Source organism: Hyaena hyaena, unplaced genomic scaffold, assembly GCF_003009895.1.
Source record: "Hyaena hyaena isolate Hyena2069 unplaced genomic scaffold, ASM300989v1 scaffold_31, whole genome shotgun sequence".
NCBI classification, from domain to species: Eukaryota; Metazoa; Chordata; class Mammalia; order Carnivora; family Hyaenidae; genus Hyaena; species Hyaena hyaena.
In genome coordinates, this window is record NW_024080664.1 from 2,011,786 (window position 1) to 2,031,208 (window position 19,423).

Below are 19,423 nucleotides of genomic sequence, written 5' to 3' on the forward strand. Positions count from 1 at the left end.
TGCTGTGGCTATTGACGAGATCCAGACACACCAGACGTGGCGTGAGTCCAGGAGGGGCACACACCATAGTGAGTGTTTCCGTGACTGCGTGCACACACGTGTGCCCAGCACACCGGCCAGTCAGAACCCCCAGGCCTGTCTCTGGTCCCCAGGCTGCCAGGGCACAGCCACAGGGACACACTCTTGCCATCTCTTCTGCAGCCCCGGCCTGAGAGCCAGGGGCTCCCGCTGGGGTTCCTTCCTGCCCCCAGACGAGATGATTTGTGGCATTATAAAATCAAAGCACCAAAACCGTAATTCCTACCCTCAAACAGATCAAAAAGAATCCCAAACCGAAATTCTTCAATGAATTTATTACAATCAGACCTGGCTTCCATTATGTGTTTCGGAGCGCCAGCCCCCTGGGTCTCTGTAATGTGATGTAATGCGTTTCTGGGTGCTTTGATCCGCGGCCAGGCGTCGGCTCCACGCCCACCCTCGCCCTCCGCTCGCATCTCCCGTTTCCTGTTGCAGGTTTCGGGTACCTGACGAAGCAGCTGATGGGCTTGGCTGGCGGCCGGATTGTTCTGGCCCTGGAGGGGGGCCACGACCTCACGGCCATCTGCGACGCGTCGGAAGCATGTGTTTCTGCTTTGCTGGGCAACGAGGTAGGAGGGCCGGTGGGGGGGCCTGCGGTGACTGCGCCCAGGCTCAGGGCTCGGACCTGTGGGCTGTCGCGTGTACACTCAGGTTGGGGTCACATTCCTGCACCACCCCTCAGCAGGACCCCTCAGTCTGCACATCTGACAGAGCTCCCTGGTCACGGCTGGAGGGATGGGAGCTGAAGGGCTACCCAGAATGCTTTCTTCTAGAAAGGTGGCTGGGGACCCCGTATCATAAAGATGCTCACCTTTGTGTGTGGGTTTTCTCATCTCACTGCCTCCTCTGTGAACAGTCCCTTCTCCGGGGTGGGGGGGGAGGGAGCAGGGGAGGGTTTGAAGGTAAGTTCTGGGGGCAGCGTCACCATGCAGGTTTGCAGACTGGTGTGTGGGGCCCCGGTGACATCAGGCTTGGAGTGCTGCACTGTGTCTACACTGAGGCCACGGGACAAAGTCAGGGAGATGCTGGCTCCCACAGCTGAGCTCATAGGGTCTGGACTGGACAGGCAGCTGTTCAGGACTCAGGGGAGAGCAGCCCCAGAGCCGTGCGTTCTGGAGCAGAGAGGGGCCGGGCTGTCCCTCCCAGCTGGGGCCCCAGGCGGAGAGAGCTGCCCAGCGCGGGGGGGTGGACAGAGGCTGGTGGGGAGGGGCCGCCCTCCATGACTCACTGAGCACCTGAGTGTGACCCGAAACCGGTCTATAGTTTCCACTGTGATTTTCGGAAATGTGCGCTTCCTGAAATTTTCACGCCTTTGCCAGGGGTCACAGACCTGTGTCCTGATGCCCTCGGAGGTGCGCGGGGTGGCTTCCGCTCCCTGGCGGCACAGCCTGCTCTGGCCGCTCACTGGGGCATCTCTGCAGTCCGAGAGGCCAGCCGGCTGGTGTCTGGGGGAGCGCGGGCAGGGCGCCCCAGATCACGGGCCTGACCTGCAGCGGGGAGACCCAGGGCCCACATGGGGGATGTCTGGAGGCGATCCAGCAGGCCCGTGGCGTGTGCGGACACACCGGTGGGGCAGACTCCCCGGGCGTCCGGAGGGGACGCTGCTGTCCCTGTGCTGGGCTGCCTCCTCCCGGAGCCCGGGTGACGAGGCCCAAACTGTGGCTGGAGGACACACGGCTCAGGATGGGCCACGCGAGCCATGCAGCCCGGACCCCGTGTGGCGGGCGTGGTGCCGGGATCCCCGGGCCACTCGTGGGCTGTCCTGAGATCTGGAAGGCAGGTGGCCCAGAGGATTGGTGCCAGGAGGCCCAGGCGGAGACGGCCCCTGTGGCTGTCGGGCTGTGTCCCAGGATCCCGTCAAGCAGGCCCAGGTGGGGAGGGCGCCCCTCCCGTTCCCCTGTGCCCTCCGTTGGGAGGCCCCGAAGCCCAGGGAGAGGGTGGTGCTGTGAGGAGCTCCAGCCGGGTCCCCGCGCAGGGCTGCCTCCCCCTGGCCCAGAAAGGCCCCTGTGGAGGCCCTTTGATGCCCTGTAGACAGGGCGCCTCAGCCCGGGGCTCCAGCCAGTTAGGGCTCCTCCAGGAGGCACGTCTCCAAGAGCGGGTTCTGGCCCGCCCCCCCGCGCCTGCCCTGCTAGACACCCATCGGGGTCACGCAGCAGCCGGCAGGCCCAGGTCCCGGGGTGACCGTCTCTGAGGTCGGCCTTGCTCCCGAGAGCCGCTGTACGGACGGCTGCAGCCTTAGGTGGTTTGTACTGTCGGTGGCAGTTGATCACGAAAAGTCACGTAAATGCGTCACACAAGTATTCTAGACGGAGGCGCGGACAGCCCAGCAGGTGGGCCCTGAGGCTGCGTCTGACCTGCAGCAGTGAGGGGCCTGGGCACGTGCCTCCCCAAGGGCGGGGTTTATTTGGGCAAGTTTCTGTTTAATCGCGTGGCGTTTCAAAGTACGGACTGCTGCTCAGCCCAAGTACAAGGTCGGTGGTGATGGTGGGGGATCCAGTGAGACCAGCGTCTAGGAAGGTGGAGGGAGGGGCCTGGCCCCGCGCCGCACCCTCACGCTGAGGAAGGAGCCGGTGCGAGCGCTCCAGGTGGTCACGACAGCTGCAAGGGAGAGACGGAGACAGAGACACAAGAGAGACGGGAAGAGACCGGGAGAGACACACGGAGGCGGGGAGACAGCAAGTAGACTCGGCCCGACAGCCAGTCTCCGCTCCCTCACGCGCACCCTCACCGGCACACGCCTCACGCGTGCCGCGCTCCCAGTCGGGCTCTCCTCGGCCCAGCGCCGACCACCGTGGGGGCCTGCAGGTGCTTGTGGGGACGCGGGGTCTCAGAGTGTGTGGGCGTCAGGTGTGGGGGTGTTTGGAAGGGCAGGCCCTTGCCGGGTCCTAGAAGTGGGGGGAGCTGTACCCGCCTTGCACAGCGTCCTCCTCGTGACAGCAGGATACAGGGTGCAGGTGACAGGCGGGCCCTCCCTGGGACCCTTTGTAGAGCAAGGACAAGGGGCCACGTGGTCGCAGGCTGCCTGGTTCCGCCGCCAGGATGGCGGGTGAGCGGGGCCTGTGAGCCGCCTGTCAGGTTCCGTTACTGACCGCCATGCTCTCACCGTGGCCCTGGCGTCCGGAAACACTTCACAGGGCCCAGCTTCCGTGGGTGCTTAGTTCAACGCCGCCTCCTCTCCCAGGAGGACCCGCAGCGCTGAGGACACAGACAGACAGACGACAGGCGAGGGTGCAGGGGGAGCGGAGGGGAGGGAGCTGCCCGAGGTCGGTCCCAGCACACGGGACTGGACCGGGTCCTCCGCATGGCTGGAGGGAACCCCAGGGGGCTGCCCCTCACATCCCTGGGGGGGGGGGGGGGGGCGACCAGCAGCCGTGAGAGAAGGCTCAGCGATGCTGGAAACGCAGGGGTGTCTAAACCCACGTTGCCGAGGGGGGTCTCCTGCTTCCCCAGGGTGATGGAGCCGCTGCCCGGGCCGGACGCGTCGTCCCCCAGCCCTGCCCCGCAGGGGCGTCCGGAGCCCACTGAGCTCGCCTGGCCCCGCCGCCAGGCCCTGCCGCCCGCTGTGCTGAGCGGCGCGGAGCCCCCGGCCGGAGCCTCCCCCCCCCCCCCCCCCCCCCCCGGGCTGCAGTCAGCGGGAGGCGGTGCTGCCTGGGCCTCTGTGGTTACTGCGTCTGAGCCCTTGACCTTTTCTCAGAAAGAGTCATGATTTTTAGTTTTTGGTCATCTTACGCCTTACATTTGTTTTTCAAAACCGTTGTTGGAAAGCAGCCGCTCTGTTCCACAAGTCTCTGCGTTTTCACTGGAAGGGCTGTGGGAGCAGCTGCCAACCCCCACCGCTGGCGGAGTTCTGGCCGTGGCCCCCGCGTGGCTGCACCACCACGGCCGCCCAGCGACCGCCGCCGGCTTGTCAAGTAGCCCCCGAAACAGCCGTAGCTGGGGACAGGCCTGGGAGTGCCCCCCCGGGCCCCACCGTGAGCGGCTGTGGGCGCGCCCGGGGCCAGCAGGGACCTGGCTGAGGGTGCCGCTGGGACGTGCCGGGAGCCTGTAGCCTCGAGTGACCGGGCTGCGGTCCAGGGCCCCCGGGGGCCCCTGGGGCGGCAAAGGGCAGCGAGCCCCCCAGGGCACAGTCAGGGTGCCCGTGTCCTTGGAAGGACCAGACTGAAGTCTGTTGTCAGGCAGCCGCTCTGCTGAGGTCCCTCGAGAGAAGGGACCGACTGCACTCGAGGAACAGAGAGGCAGGAGCCTGCCGGCCGGTGCACAGCATTGGGGAGCTGGGCGGGGGAGGGGCCGGCACGACAGCCAGGGCCTGGTGGGCTCGGGCAGGAGCCGTGTGGTGGGCATGGGCAGGGAGCTGCAGGTGGGCCCCCGTGACATCCTCCGTGGCCGTCCCCTGGAAGGAAGCAGGGAGCGGCACACCTGCTGGGTGCTGGCGGTCTGGACTCGGGGCGGGGAGCGCACTGTGAGGCCAGATGGTTGTCGAGCTGGCCGGCGTGGCCGGGGCCCGGCTGTGTGGCTGTGGGGGGCTCTGGGGGCCTGGTGCCGGCCAGAGAGAGGCCTCTGTCGTGGAAGGAGGGCTTCCCGGGCAGCGCAGGCGTTCCCGCACGGGACAGCACGAGCCCTGAGCCAAGCCCGGCCGGGGAGCCTTGAGCACCGCTTCCTCAGGGTGTTGCCGCCCGTTGGTTCTCCAACAGCACTTCCAAACACGGAGCAGGAAAACGCTTTCCGTTGCTAAAAAGACAGCGAGCTGAAGTCCTGGACAGCTGTCCTCAGACAAAGAACGGTCTGCAGGGGCCGGAGCCTCTGCCCTCAGAGTTGGACGCTCGGGTTTTCCTGCTCACCTTGCTGAGGTCGGCCTTTACAGACTGAGCCTAAGGTACGGTTCTGAGGAGTTCCAGGCCCAAGCTTCAGAGCGGCTTGGGGGTCTCCGGTCTGTCTGCCACGGCCCATTTGTCCCCCCAAGAGAGCCATCTCCCAAAGGAGGCGCACAGCGCAAGCGCCATGCTCTAGAGTTCAGTGACCCGCTTCTCCCGCCGAGCCCCCTTCCGGGACACGCAGGCTCGGGGACTGAGCGGGTCTGGCCCGTGAGGGTCAGGGCCACCCTCCTTCTGCTCGTGTGGGATGTTCTGTCTCACCCTTCAGGCCGTTGAAAGGGTTCCGCCACCTATTTCTCTGCATCCCACCCCCGCCTCCCCCTGCCTGCACCCCCACCTGACCCCACCTCTGGAGAAGTCACTGCTGCCCTCAAGGATGGACCAGCCCCCCCCCCACCAGCCTGCCGTGCCCTCCCCCCACCACGCCCCCCTCACCCCTGCCCAGCCACGGCCTGTCATGTCCCCAGGGAGCCGTGGCTTCACCCTCTGGCTTCTTCCTGGTCTTCGCTCAGAGAAGGTCCCCCGGCCGCTGCAGGGACACGGCAGCCCGCCCGCCCCCACCCTGTGTCTCAGGACCCTGCTGTGTTCCCACGGTGTCTAGCACCTTCTGGCGTTCCGTGGGACTGACCCCTGCAGTAAGGTTTCGCCCACCCGGCGGTCCCCCCGTCGTAGGATGTCAGTCTAAGGCTGGGTGGAGGGGTTCGCTGACATAGCCCGGGTTTATAGAACAGTGGTTCGCGCTCAGTGGGCCACCCAGGAAATACTAAATGAGAGAACGGAATCCCAGCGAGTCGGGGTAACACTTTGAGTGTTAAAGTTTCTCCCGTTTCCTGGCCCTTGTTCCTGACGGCAAGACTGGAGGCTGGCGGCCTCGCGCCTGTGGCCCCGGAACAGAGCCCGGTGCCGGCTGCTGCTGGGTGCCTGCCCGGGGCGACCTGAGCAGGGGTCCGCGCGCAGGGGACGTCCTGGGCTGGCCCTCTGCCCGCAGCACGGCCTCGCACTAGCCTCTCAGCTCCCCGCCACTCGTCGCGGAAACAGACTGTGCACCTCCAGCCACACGCTGCGCCATCGCCTTGCTTCCCTCCTGTCCCTTTACTCCGTTCCTCCTGGAGACCCCGCAGGCGCCACACACTTCCAGGGGCATCCCCTCCGCTTCTGTGCAAGCCCGCGGGGAGGGTGCTTTGCTCCAAGGTTTCCTGTCATCTTTTCCCTGAATTCCACGTGACTTCCGGACAGAGAAGGGACAGGGTGGCCAGCACAGGCTGAGGACGCTTCCTCCGTGTGTGCTCCTCATGCAGGCGCACAGTGACCCCTCACCCTCCAGAAGCCCTCGCCAGGAGCTGGGGACAGAGAGTGAGCCCCACGTCACCGGTCCAGCCGCAGGCTGAACCCCTGGGGGGCTTGAGACGGGGAGCCACCGTGGGAACAGGCGGTGGGGACAGTGCAGTGACCCGTGTACCGCGCTGCTTGGAGGTGACAGTGGCCGAGGCTGTTGGGAGGCTGACTTGAGACCCTGGACGGCCAGCCGTCCCCGGAGACGGGCCGTGAGGAGCCCCACCCAGGCAGCAGTGCATCTCTCTGCTTCAGTGAGAATTTATGGAATGAGTTTGGTTTCTAAAGCCGTTTTTGTCTTAAAACCTTTTAGACGAAGTTTCTGACAGTACTGGAGTCGGGCAGGACAGTCAGGACTCAGCAGCTGTGAAGACTCAGACCCAGTGCAGGGAGCCCGGGCCCCACCCCTCACCGCCCTTCACCCAGGACCTGGCCGGGCAGGTTGCCCTCGGGGCCCCCGCTGCAGGGGGCAGGGGGCCGTCGTACTGTGGCTCCGCTTCTGCATCTCCCCACCTGGGACCCACCGGCTTATCGCGGGTCAGCGGTTCCCCCAAAGGCCCCGCACAGGGCACTCTGCCAGTCTGAGGGGGCACCACACCCGGGCACAGTGGGCCACTTCCTCATCACGACGGTGCTGAGCCTCTCTCCAGGGGCCTGCTGGCAGCCCCTGCTTGCTTTTCCAGTGAAGTTCATGGCTTCCGCCCATTTTTCTACTAGACCGTAGTTTTCCCATTTATTCTTAGAGGGGGAGATTGGAGGGATGGGTAGGTGGGTGAGTTGCAAGACGGACAGGTGAGGGGTAGTCAGACGGACGGATTGGTGGGCGGGTGGACTGGTGGACGCTTAGGCGGCGTCTCTTTCCGTCTTCTGGCAGAGCGAGGGGGGGAGCAGCGCCCTCTCTTCCCCGACTGGCGAGCTCTCCTGGCCCTGGGTTTCCTTTGTGGGGAAGCTCTAGGTTACTGGCGCCGCCACTTCTGTCCCTTCTTGAATTAACGTTGGGAGGCCACGCCGTCGCCGGTTCATCCTCCACGGCCGTTTCCTTCCTGCCTGTGACACCCCAGCCGTGGCCCCCGCGCCGCCCGCCTCCACACTTGTGCCTCAGTAGCACCCTCGCCCAGTCCCGCCACAGCCTGCCGGGCGAGCTGTTCCGGAGAATCAGCTTTCAGCCCTGGTGTCCTTTTTCTGTTCCAAAATATGTTTCTGCCCCTCTTCTGTGTATTTTCTTTACGTCTTTGTGCGGGACGACTCTGACTCTCACTCACTTCCTAAACTGAGCACCTGCTTTTCTGCGCTGGGCGTCTCAGAGCATCCGCAGGGACTCACGTGCGTGGCCCTTTTGTTACTTTTCATTTCTGAGTGTTTCCTGATTAGCGTCGCTTCCTTCTTTGACCCATGATTGGTGGGGGGTTTTTTTGTTTTAATTTCCAAACTTCGAGGCTCACAGCTCTCATTTGTGACCAGTTTCTGCCAGATTGGGCTGTGGCAGGAGCAGGAGGTGTGGGCGTGGGGGAGGCTTGCTCCCCGGCCAGGGTGGGGGCCCCCCGTGAGGACGCGCCCCCTCCGCCCGCCTCCCAGGCCTCTGTCCTCTCCTCCAGGCCCCTCGTGCCGTTCACATTTGTTTATCTCTGTTGACCTCTGTCTGCTCTGCTAAGGAAGACAGGCCACCCACTCCCGTGGCACGTCTCCGTCCACCCTCTTTGTTTCTGGCAACATTGACTTCCTACGCGTTAAGCAGTTTCACCAAATGTGTACAAATTTTAAGTCCTATCCTATCGGTGGATTGAAACGTTCATCACTCTGTAGAGCCCTCCTTCACGTCAGCCACGGCTTCCCGCTCACGCGCGTCGTGCAAGCCACTGACCGTGTCCCGAGGCTTCTGCTCCGGGTCTGTCTGTCTCCCATCCTGTCTTCTAGCCCCTCCTCTCTCCGCTAAGGCAGGATTTCATCCTGATTTTACAGCCAGTCCGCAGTGTGCCCTTTAAGTGGAGACTCCGGCCCTTAAACGTCCTTTGTTGCCTCGCAGCTTTTTCAGGCTCACGTCTGCATCTTGCTCTGCGCTGCACTCACCCGTTTTCCGCAGCTCTTTCTCCCCATCAGCTTTTTGCCTTCTCTCAATGTGACGGCCTGACGGAGGGCTCCCCGCATCCCAGCTGCTCCCCCGGCTGAGTTGTGGTTTTCCAGTAGCGATCCTTACAGATGTTAACGTGTACCCATGACGTGGTCAGTGGCCTCTTCCCTCCCCACGCCTCAGACCTAGGCGGGGCCGCAGACTGAGTGACAGACACCCCGTTGCACATGCCCACGTGGAAAAGCTGCGTGCCCACGTGGAAAAGCTACGTGCCCTGCACATTTATTTGCTTTGTGGGGAGCCCCGCCCACTCCTCCCGGGTCACCTGCAATCCCTGACTAGCAGCTCATGCCTCTTTCCTTTTTTTCTCTAATTGCACTGAGTTGCATCCTTACTGTGGTTTTATGTGGTCCCGCTTGTTTACGTGGCCTTTCCTGCATTCGTGCCGTGTTCTTTGCTCATTTCTTCTCGTTTCTCAGACCGTCACCTGGGACCGCTGTGCCTCAGCCGGCCGAGGGCACCATTAACAACCCCTTCCCACCCCCTGGGACACCGAGCAGATAAACCAAGACCTTGCCCCTCTGACCCTCCCCTCTTCCCGGTGCATTCAGGTCATTTCTTCGCTTTTGCTTTGAGGTTACAGTGAGGTTACCCGTTTTCTCTTTATCTGATCCGAGTTTCCAATTTCTGCTGTTATGTTTTCATTTCTGGAAGTTCTGTCTGGCTCTCTTTCAAATCGTCCAGGTCAGTTGAGTGATCCTGTATTAGCATCTTCTTTTTTTATTATAAAAGTAACCTTTATTTTTTTTTTTTTATTATTTGTTTTGTAATTTACGTCTAAGTTAGCATATAGTGCAATAGTGATTTCAGGAGTAGTATCTTATTCTTAATGCATCTTAAACCTACTTACTTCATAGTTTAAAACCGATTGTTTCAATAACTATGGTCTTTGAGATCTAAATCTGCGTGTTTTACTAGACCTTTAGTTCTGGGTAGCTGGCACCTCGGATGGTTTCCTCTCGGCCCGTGTGAGCTCAGCCTGGGAGCCAACCCTGGAAGGCACTGCTCGCGCCCAAACATGCCCAGCTTTCACTCGCCTTCCCGCGCCGGGTCCCATCCAGGACCCCGCTGTGCGTCCAGCCATGCCGTGTCCTTACCTCCCCCCCCCCGGCTTACGCAGGGGTGGCCTCTCAAGCTCCTCTGGGTTGTCATTTTTGAAATTTTGGCAGTTTTCCTCAACTGAAGAGCGCTAGTCGGGTGTTTTGTAGAATGCCCCTCAGTTGATGTTTGCCTGGTTTTCCCTCATGGTTGAACGGGGGAGGAAGAGCCCGGGGTCAGGGGCCCAGGGGCCCACCTCCCCCTGCCCAGCACCGTGCCTTCCCCGTGCCTTATCTCTGGTGAAGTGACCCATGAGCGCTTGCGTGAAGTCACCTTTCCCCCCTTCCACACGTGCTCCGTGGTGGCAGTCAGGAAGTGTGGCTCAGCTCACGCTCGAGGAGACAGATGGGAAGGGGTGAAGCTCCACATCTTGGAGAGGGGCCGTGTGCAGAAATTACTTGGAATTAAGGAACGTGTCTCTCCTCCCCGTTTATTCAGTCACTTGTTCCCATCAGTACGTTCACACTGTGCCTCACGTCCAGTGCCCGCCGTGTGTCTCTTTCCCGACGGGCCTCCTGCGCATCCCGTCGGCACGTGCCCGTCCTCTCTGGTCCTGCAAGGCCCCCAGACCCTACCCAGACTTCCTGCCACAGCCTTGGAAAATCCCACTTCCCCAAGGAGCCTGGCTCCCTTCACCGGAGGGCGGGAGTAGAGGCCTTGCTGGTCCTCCTGACCCCGGGGTGCGCCGGCTGGCCTCTGTCTGATGACGGTTCAGACTCTGGGCACTCACTGAGCCGGCAGCACTGGCCGGCGGCCTGCTTGGGGACACGGGCCTCACGAGAGGGTCTGCGGCTGCTCCGCCAGCCACCCAACCCCTGCAACAGCGGCCTGGAAACCAGGCAGGCTCGCGGGGGCACGTGTCCCTTGTGCGCAGAGCCGAGGCCGAGGCCGGAACCCTGCCCAGCATCTGGCTCCACGTGTTGTCCGTGTGAGGCCAGCTCTTACTTGGGGGCGGGGGGGGGGGGCGCTGTCCCGGGATGCGTGACTGCCCTGGGCAGGTTCCGCTTCCTTCTGGAACCCAGCACATCTCCCCGCATTCTGTAGGCTTGTCTACTCATTTAAAGGTTTTTCCAGTCACGTTTGTGTTTTCGTGATGTGTTTGAACCCGTGCGCCTGGCTGTCAGGTTGGGGACGCTCCGGGCTGCCCCGTGGCCCCTCTGGTCGTCGTCTCGTGGTTCCTCAGTGTCTTCCGCTGCCTGCACCCGAGGAGGATCTCGCAGCGAAAGGTCCCCTTTGAGAGCTGCTGCTCACTTGTCTTCCTTTTCCCTTTTCCCCATTTTTGGAAGAACGCTGTCACCGGGGCGTCTGAGCGTTCTTCGTAGGACTAGGGGCGTGGAAGTGCTGTTTCCGACCAGCAGCCTCCTTTCCCCTGCCGTTGAGCCCGTGGCACACGCAGGGTCCCAGCAGGTCCCAGGTGGGCGTCCTGGTCCACCAGCCCCTCGTCGACACGGGGTCTCCTGACACAGCCCCTCACCACTAGACCGCACGGTCCCCTAAGAAAGTCCCCCTAAAGAAACTAAATCTAGGGGCAAGTGTCTGCCTTCAGCTCGGGCCATAATCGTAAGGTTCATAGGAAAAAAGAAAATCTACTTCTGTTTTTAAAAAAATCATATAATAAACAGCAAAGGCATATTTGGGGTTTTCCTCTTCTCGGTAAGCAGCAAGTGCTGACCTTGAGCGTCCTGTTTGCACACACACGGGGTTATATCTATATTCACAGCGCATTTCTGCATTTTTTCTAGCTTGATCCTCTCCCCGAAAAGGTTCTGCAGCAGAGACCCAACGCTAACGCTGTCCGGTCCATGGAGAAAGTCATAGAAATCCACAGTGAGTCGCCCGGGCCAGCGCTCAGCAGGAACCTGCCAGGGGCGCAGGCCGAGCCAAATCGCCGACACTGACCTGCGCTCCCTGAGCAGACGCTGGGCCCCCGCCAGCCTCCCGGCTGAGAGCCCCTGTGTGCAAGCAAACACAGAGGGGCTCCCTTGGGCGCCCCCCCATCTCGGAGGGCGTGCACGGGAGGCCCCCTTCACACAGGCAGCTCCCAGAGTCCGAGGGGAGGCCCCACTCACACAGCCCACCACCATCACCCCTGGACCCCCCCCATTCCAGGTGCCCCCACCTCCAGGAGGACTTGGGTGGCCGTGTTTGTGAGCCTGGGTGCACCTTGACCTCTGTCCCCCTGAAAGAGGTGCTTTTAAAGGTGCCGGTGAGGCGTGAGACCCCCGGAAGACCCGGTAAGTCCCAGTAACGGCCGCCTCCCTTGCCCCAGGCCAGTACTGGCGCTCCCTGCCACGCCTCTGCTCCACGGTGGGACACTCTCTGGTAGAGGCCCAGAAGTGCGAGAACGAGGAAGCCGAGACCGTCACCGCCATGGCCTCACTGTCCGTGGGCGTGAAGCCCGCGGAGAAGAGGTAAGCGCCTCCGCCCTGGCCCACCGGCCCTTCCCTGAACAGTGCCACGTTGTGCAGACGGCCGAGGCGTTGCCACCGTGCCAGGCGCGTGGCTTCTCCCGCAGGCCCTGCCTTGTGCGCCAGGCCTTCCCCGGAGGGACGGAGGGCGGGGGTCCCCACCGGCTCTTTCCAGCGTGAAAGAGTCAGAGAAACACTTGGAGACCCTTCACTCCGGAGCGGGGTCCCCTCCACAGCCGCTCTTGGGGATCAGGGAGCCCAGAAAGGGCAGTGGGAGGGCGTGGACGGGCAGTGGCGGGAGGGCACGGGTGCTGGAAGGCGCAGATGGGCGGCGGGAGGGCGCGGGTGCGGATGGGCAGGGGGAGGGCGGGCGGATGGGCCAGGTGCGGGAGACGCGGAGGCAGGTGGGCACCGCCCCTGACCGTCCCCGCCTCTCTCTCCCTCGTCGTGCCCGCCGCACCCCCGCTCCCCCTGCGACGCCCGCCACAGACCGGACGAGGAGCCCATGGAAGAGGAGCCGCCCCTGTAGCCGCACCCGCAGCTGCGGTTCTCTTGTCTGTCTGTCCCTGTCTTGAAGCTCCGCCAGGAAAAGCTCCCGTTTCTCTGCGGCCCGCCCGCCATCTCCGGCCAGGGCTGGAGCGGCAGCGGGGAGCCCTCCCTGCCCGGCCCGGGCCCCCACCCCGCGGCGGGCAGCCTTGCGCGGACCCGGGACAGACGCCGCCGCGCAGACGCACGGACACACGCGCGGCCGGCGCTCGGCTCCCGGGAGGGAAGCCGCGGAGGAGGGAGGCCAGCGGCCCCGCCGAGGGAAGGAAAACGGAAATCAAAGATCTGCTCACACAAAACGGACTCGATTAAAACTGGTGCTTACAGTTGATATTACCCACAATTCCACAGTCTCCGTGTAAACCACTCGACTCATCCTGTAGCTTCTTTTTTTCTTTCACGAGGACGTTTTCTAGGCCCCGGCCGCCTCCGTGGCCCGCAGCTGGCGGGGTCGCGGCCGGGCGCGGGGCGGAGTGGACACGCGGGAGTGAGCTTGCGGGGCCTGGCTTTGCTCTCAAAGCCATCGGAAGATGCGAGTTTGTGCCTTTTTTTTTATTGCTCTGATGGATTTTTGTGGCTGGGTTTTCTGAAGTCTGAGGAACAATGCCTTAAGAAAAAATAAACAGCAGGAATCGGTGGGACAGTTTCGGGCCTGGCAGGGGGGGGGGCCCACACACCCCGAGGCCACCTTGTGCTGGCCGGGGGCGGGGCTCCGGGGGCCGCCGTTCCGGCCCCTGTTTTGCTTTAGTGCTGTTTTAAGAGCAGTGGAGGTAGTTCCAGCAAAGTGGCAAATACTGTTGGGGGTTTTGAAGTCCGACGAATTTTAAATGAATCCAAAGTGTTCTTTTCTCGTCCGTCATCTAACAATTGAGCATCTCCATTCGGTTGTGAAGCATGTCCTAGGCACACTTCCAGTGTTACGATCGGAATGCTTTTTATTAAAAGCAAGTAGCATGAAGTATTGCTTAAATTTTAGGTATAAATAAATATATATATGTATAATATATATTCCAATGTATTCCAAGCTAAGAAACTTGATTCTTATGAAATCTTGATAAAATATTTATAATGCATTTATAGAAAAAGTATATATATATAATAAATGCAGGTCGTAAAGGTCCCTGGCAAATGAATGACTTGTGGACTAGACATCAAGGTGCTTATGGAAAGGGATCTAGTTGGAAACTCATGTATTTTTGAATTCCAGACTGGACGGCTTCCAGATCGCCAGCGCGCCCGCCACTGGGCAGCTGCCTTCGGGGGCGAGCTGTCCTTTCCGCTCTTTCCGGACAGGGCCCTCCTGCTCCGAGCCTCCTCGCACATAAGTACCTAATGAGTTTTTATAGCAAAGGATAGAAATTTGCTGTTCATTTTTGTATGAATTTGCCACAAGGAGATCCGGAAGAGGCATTGTTTTGTGAATTTCACATTTTGTTCTCACCATTTAGCAGTTTCCTGAATGGTAATAACGTCTAAACCTTTTTTCTTTCTAAATTCTTGTACATTTTTTTTAACTTTCAAAGGTTTTTTTTTTATTATTATTATTATTTTCATTGTTGTTTTGTACAGCGAGCAGTTTGCTACGGTGCACGGAACTGCCCTCGGTTTGTTTTCAGGAAGTGAGCTCGGGGTGGGGGCGGCTGCCAGCTCCTAGCAGTGACCGCGGAGTGTGTCTCCCGGCTCCGTCCCCGCGGCTGCACCATGGCGAGGGGCTTTTCTTCCTTTCACGTCAGTAGTGTTACAGGGGGTGCTGTGTTTTCCCCTCGGCAGCCGCGCGGGGAGGACCGCAGTGTCGCTCGCCGGGCACCTCGGGCCGTCGGCACTCCTGTTTCAACTTCCCTGGCCGCGTTGTCAGGATAGGATTTTAAATTCAGTTTTCCAAAGACCTTTTAAAGCATGTCAGCAATGCATGGGGCCTGAGCAAGGCCCACACCCGTTCTGGGTTTTTCCGCCGCAGCCACATGGCCGGGGTCCCGGCTGTGAGCAGGGTTTTGGAGCCTGTGGCCTCAGGGAGCCCCAGGGCCCCTGCTGCCTGGCGAGCCCGCAGGGACAACAGATTCCTGACCAGGATAGCCAGCCTTTGCTCTTTTCATCTTTGACAGTAACTGACCGTCACTTTTTACTGGTAACTTATTTTTCAGCACTTGAAGCCGCCAGTTTCATTCCAAAGCATGTAGCGAGTTCAGAGCTGCGAGGAGAGCGCAGGCTCAGCGCCGCGTTAGCAGGGAGCCCCAAGCCACGTTTCTGAGTCTGGTCGCATTCACAGGGTAGCTTCCCAACGAGACGCTGACGCAGGCGGACTTTGACCGAGTGAATCCAGATACTTGGCTTGGCTTGGTCACGAGGATGCTGGTGGTCAGGTCCAGGACAGTGGTCTGAGAGCAGGACAGGAAGGTCTTGGGGCGTGTGTGACTTCCCCCCCCTCCCCCGCTGGCCCCTCTTTGCTGCAGGGCCCACCTTGGGAGGAGCCCGTATGCGGAAGCCAGCTCTGCCGTCCAGGCTGGGGCGGAGCAGCGTGTGGCCTGCTGGGCCCCTGCTCCCCACGGCCCGTGGGCACCCCGGGACCCCGCTCTTAGGAGGTGGTCATCTCACTCTTTTTACGGTGACTGGGCCAGGGAGCCGTCCGTGGTGGGGCTCTCTCCCCGTCTCCTTTGGGGAGACCCCTCGGCAGAGAGTCCCGGGGAGCGTGTCTCCCGTGTCCGCGCACTCGAGCGCCACAGACGTGCTTAAAGCATTACCGTGTAGCCTTTTCTTTTCTTTGAAGACACACTCGGCCCTTCCCTGCCGCCAGCCGCCAGGGTCTGCAGGACCCCCCGCGTCCGGGATTGGGGGGGTGGCGCCTCACACCTCCCCTCTCCGGCCCTTGCACCTTTAGCCTTTTTCTTCCTTTGCAAAGGCCTCGGGGGCACCGGCCGGGGGTCAGCGAGCGAGCACTTTACGTCCCTTCGGGGGAAGCCCCATGACGCTGCCGGGACTCGAGGCGCCCGCCCTTCCGGCTCCCGCCGCCCCGGCGTGCCCGAGCCCCACCAGCAGGCGGCCGCCCGGCCCCGAGGGCCGCTCTGTCAGAGTGTTTCGGTTTTTCTCCACTTTCTTTCACGCCCCTGTTTCCAGAGGAAGGACCGCCGGTGCTGATCCGCACAGAAGCCAGGGCGGCAGAGCTGGTCGGTTTTAATTTTTTCGATCAGAACATTCCTCCTTCACTGGTCACAGCCATGTGCTCATTCCATTCTTTTTGTAGACTTTTCGGGCCCACGTGTTTTACGGGCATTGATACATATATAAATATATATATAAACATATATGAATCTATTTTTTTAAGTTCCTACACCTGAAGGTTGCATGGACGGCATGTCTTTATATCGTATCCGGATTTTGCACGCCAGACTCGGCAGCTTCGGGGAAGAAGAAAAATGCCTTTTTTGTTCCCCTCTCACGACATTTGCAGATTCAAAAGATGGGAGTTTTTCTGTAAAACGAAACCTTGAAGGAGAGTCGGTGGGGGCGGTGGGGGGGGAACGTTTGCGTCTTATTGAACCTATTCTTAAGAAATTGTACTTTTTATTGTAAGAAAAATAAAAAGGACTACTTACACATTTGTCATATTAAGAAACAAAGTTTATCTAGCACTTGTGACATACCAACAGTAGAGTTTATTGTATTTATGTGGAAACAGTGTTTTAGGGAAACTACACAGAATTCAAGGTGAACTGCCTATCTCTCTTCCGTTGACTTGGAGGCATTTGTTGCGTTTTGTTCTGTTTGTCCCTGGATCTTGCACAGGGCCCGGCCCCGGCGGCGACGGTGCGAGAGGCCACGCCGGACGGCCCCTGACGGCTCGGCTGCGGGGACTTTCTAGTTGCTTGTAGACCACACGTGGCCCAGAGGTCACTTTAAGCCGAGAGTCGCGACCCATGTGAGCACCCGGCTTCAGACCCCCAGGCGCACGGAGAAGAGACCCTGGGTCCTCGGCGCCACGACGGAGCTCGTCCCAGCCCACAGGCCGCCACCGGAGGCCGCGGCCTGGAGGGGACCCGCCGTCGCGGTGTGTGTGCGTGGGGGGCGCTGTTTCCCAGTCGAGAGAACGACGCGAATACACGCGGGGGCTGACCCCGCTCGCCCGAGCGCCGGCCCGGAGCTGCAGCGGCGCCCGGGGGGGGGGGGGGGTCCCCGGGGTCCCCGCGGAGGCAGCCGCCCGTTCCCTCTGTGATGTAACCCGTTCTCTCCGACTGTCCGGACCCTCCGGTGGTTCTTTCTTTCCGCCCAGTGGAGTTGGGGACGTGTCCCCGGTTTTCTCATTCTCGTTCTGTTCTGTGGGGGCGGCTGTCCGGCCGCGACCCCGTCTCACTCCGCCCGGAGTCCAGTGTTTGTACCTCATCAGACAGCTTGTCGCTCTTGTGGTGTAAATAAAACAGCATCTCTGGTTTCTGCCGTGTGCTCGCGTCCTCGCCGACCCCCGTCGCTGCGGGAACCGCCGGGACCCCCGCGGGGGGCGCCGGGCCCCGGGCCCCCGGGCCCCCGGGCACCTGCCGCCCTTGGCCCGTCCGAGCAGGTCCGCGGGCAGCTCTTCACGTTCGATGCCCTCGGACCTTCCCCTCGGCCGGCAGGCGCCGCCGCCCACCCCACCCCCGGGGAGTCTGCAGACCCAGCCACGGCCGCCCGGGCCCCTCAGCGGCGCGTCCCCACCCCGGGAGACACCCCACTTCCGGCCCCCACACTCGGTGACTATGGGATGGGGAAGGAGTGGAGGCCGGCCACTTGCCCCCCCCCCCCCCCCCCGAGGAGACTGGGGCCATCCCCCCCCCTGGGTCGTCAGCCTGCTGCGTAAACACTGGGGTCTCCCTGACTGTCACCAGCCCGCGTCTGGGGGCACAGCCTGGGCACCGCTCCGGGGAGGCCTGAGGCCCCCGCTCCGCACGTGCGGCCGCGCTGTGGGGGACCCGCCTCCAAGCGCACTGCCCGGTGGGGGGCAGGCCCCGACTCGGCCACGCCAGCCGCTCCGCAGCGCCACTGCCACCTGTCAGCTGGTGGCCCCAGAGCAGCTGAGCCAGGAGACCCAGAGAGTGCGCCCCGAAGACCGCCAGAGGCCTTCTAGAACCTGATCTCACAGGTGGGGTGCCATGGTCTCCCCCGCCTCCCGTCCATCACTCAGGCCAGGCGGTCGGGAGGCCCGCCCATACCGGGGGGAGCTGCCCACACCGGGGGGGTGGCGCCCTCACTCACACCCGGGGGGGGCCCACCCCGCCCTCACCCATACCCGGGGGGGCTGCCCACACCGGGGGGGGGCCTCCCTCACCCATACCCGGGGTGGGGGAGAGGGGCCACCCACACCCATGGGGGGGGCGCCCACACCCATACCCGGGCGGGAGGGGGCGGCACCCACACCCCGGGAGGCGGGGGCCATGCGTCCTGCCCACACTACTCCCATCTCTTGCTTAGTTTGGTTTCTCTCAAATCCCCACAGCCCTGCCTTGGGAATGTGCCCATAATTCACTCAGCTACCCCTGGACCCCACCTCCTTCCTCTTGCTTATCCCCTGGGGCCCCCCCTTAGCCCCTCCCTTCGCCTCCCCTACACAGGAGCCAGGCTCCCCACCCCCCAAGGCTGGGCGCTGGGCAGCCTCACCTACGGGGTCCTGCCTCCGGCGGCCTGTCCATCCCACCTACCAGATTATGAGCTTTGCACCTTTTAGGGTCACGCCTCCCTCCCCAGAGATGAACACATACTAGTAGCTCAACAAACAGGTGGAATGAACGTCCTCTCGGCCCATTTCCCTGTTGGTTCTCAGAGTTGGGAAGTAGAGTTTTAAAATCTACTTTGGTGCTAATCGCTTGCCCCTTCCGAACTCCAGGTAGCATCCCACCTTGGGGTGCTTGCTTCGCTCAGGTCGATGGAAACAGTCCCGGGGTGCCACCACGCCCCTCCTCCTGTCTCAGGATCTATGAACACCCTCCCCCTGCGTCCAAGTGTGTGTGGCCTGAGCCTTCCCCCCCCACCCCCCCCACCCCCGCCACAAGCAAATCCCAGGTGGCACATCATCCATCCGTACATGTCTCAGGAGACATCTCGTAAAGGTGGGGGCGTTTTCCTGAGACGTGAGCGGACACTGCCACGCTCCAAAACCCGGCGGTTCCTTGACACCCCACATGCAGCCGACACAGACGTTCCCAGCCGTACGCTAGTGGTCCTTTGGCTGCTTGTTTTTTACACTCGGTGTGTTTTCATTGGGATTCAAACAAGGGCCACACACTGCACTTGACAGGCGTGTGCCTTACGTCTCTGACCTGTGGGCTCACCTCCTTCTTAATTTCCCTTGCAATGTACTTGTGCAAGAAACCCGCCACTCAGCCCGCGGCCCCAGCCCCGGGAAGGGCCCCTCAGACGCAGGTGTGATCACCTGCTATTTCGTCGAGGCTTAAGGACCATGACACTTTTCACCATCCCTTCTCCACAAATGACACATTTCAGTGTGTTTCCGCAGGCAGTAGGGAAGCAATTATGACCAAGCTTCTGGCCCCAACACCATTCAGAGAAAGTAAGCACTGAAAGCCCCAAGTTACAAATTGAAAAGACTTTGCACTCAGCATCCCACTACTCAGTCTCCCAGCCAAAAATTCAAGGGTGGGTGGTACTAAATAGTTTACATAAATAAGGCTTGAATTTTAATTTTAAAAAGCATGTAACATTTCTATTTAGACCCTTTGGCAGGTTAAACCATTTTGTTGGTTTAAATGTAAAAGGAACATCTTTTATTTCTCTGAGGCAGTGAAAGTTCCAGTTTTTAACACCGGACAGGAGCGTGTGGCATTTTGGTCCATACAAGTACACGTTGAAACTTACGCACAGACACTAAAACAGGTGCAGATTCCTCAGTTTCTCCTACTGCTTAAAGTCCTTTGGTAATTGAGTGTTTGAAAATGTAAGCTTGGGGCTCCTGGGTGGCCCAGTCGGTTGAGCATATGACT

General features: G+C 61.2%; 1 protein-coding gene across 6 annotated transcripts in view; it reads left to right on the plus strand.

The window, feature by feature from the left end:
- The window catches only part of HDAC4 (histone deacetylase 4), a 281,399-nt gene extending 264,515 nt beyond the window's left edge, over positions 1-16,884 (plus strand). For all 6 annotated transcript variants that reach the window (XM_039228574.1, XM_039228577.1, XM_039228579.1 and 3 more), the window contains 4 exons: positions 514-647; positions 11,250-11,334; positions 11,777-11,918; positions 12,405-16,884. In XM_039228574.1, coding sequence (XP_039084505.1) covers positions 514-647; positions 11,250-11,334; positions 11,777-11,918; positions 12,405-12,444 — 401 coding nt within the window. In that variant the 3' untranslated portion in view covers positions 12,445-16,884. The remainder of the gene's footprint in view (positions 1-513; positions 648-11,249; positions 11,335-11,776; positions 11,919-12,404) is intronic.
- Positions 16,885-19,423: the final 2,539 nt, after the last annotated feature.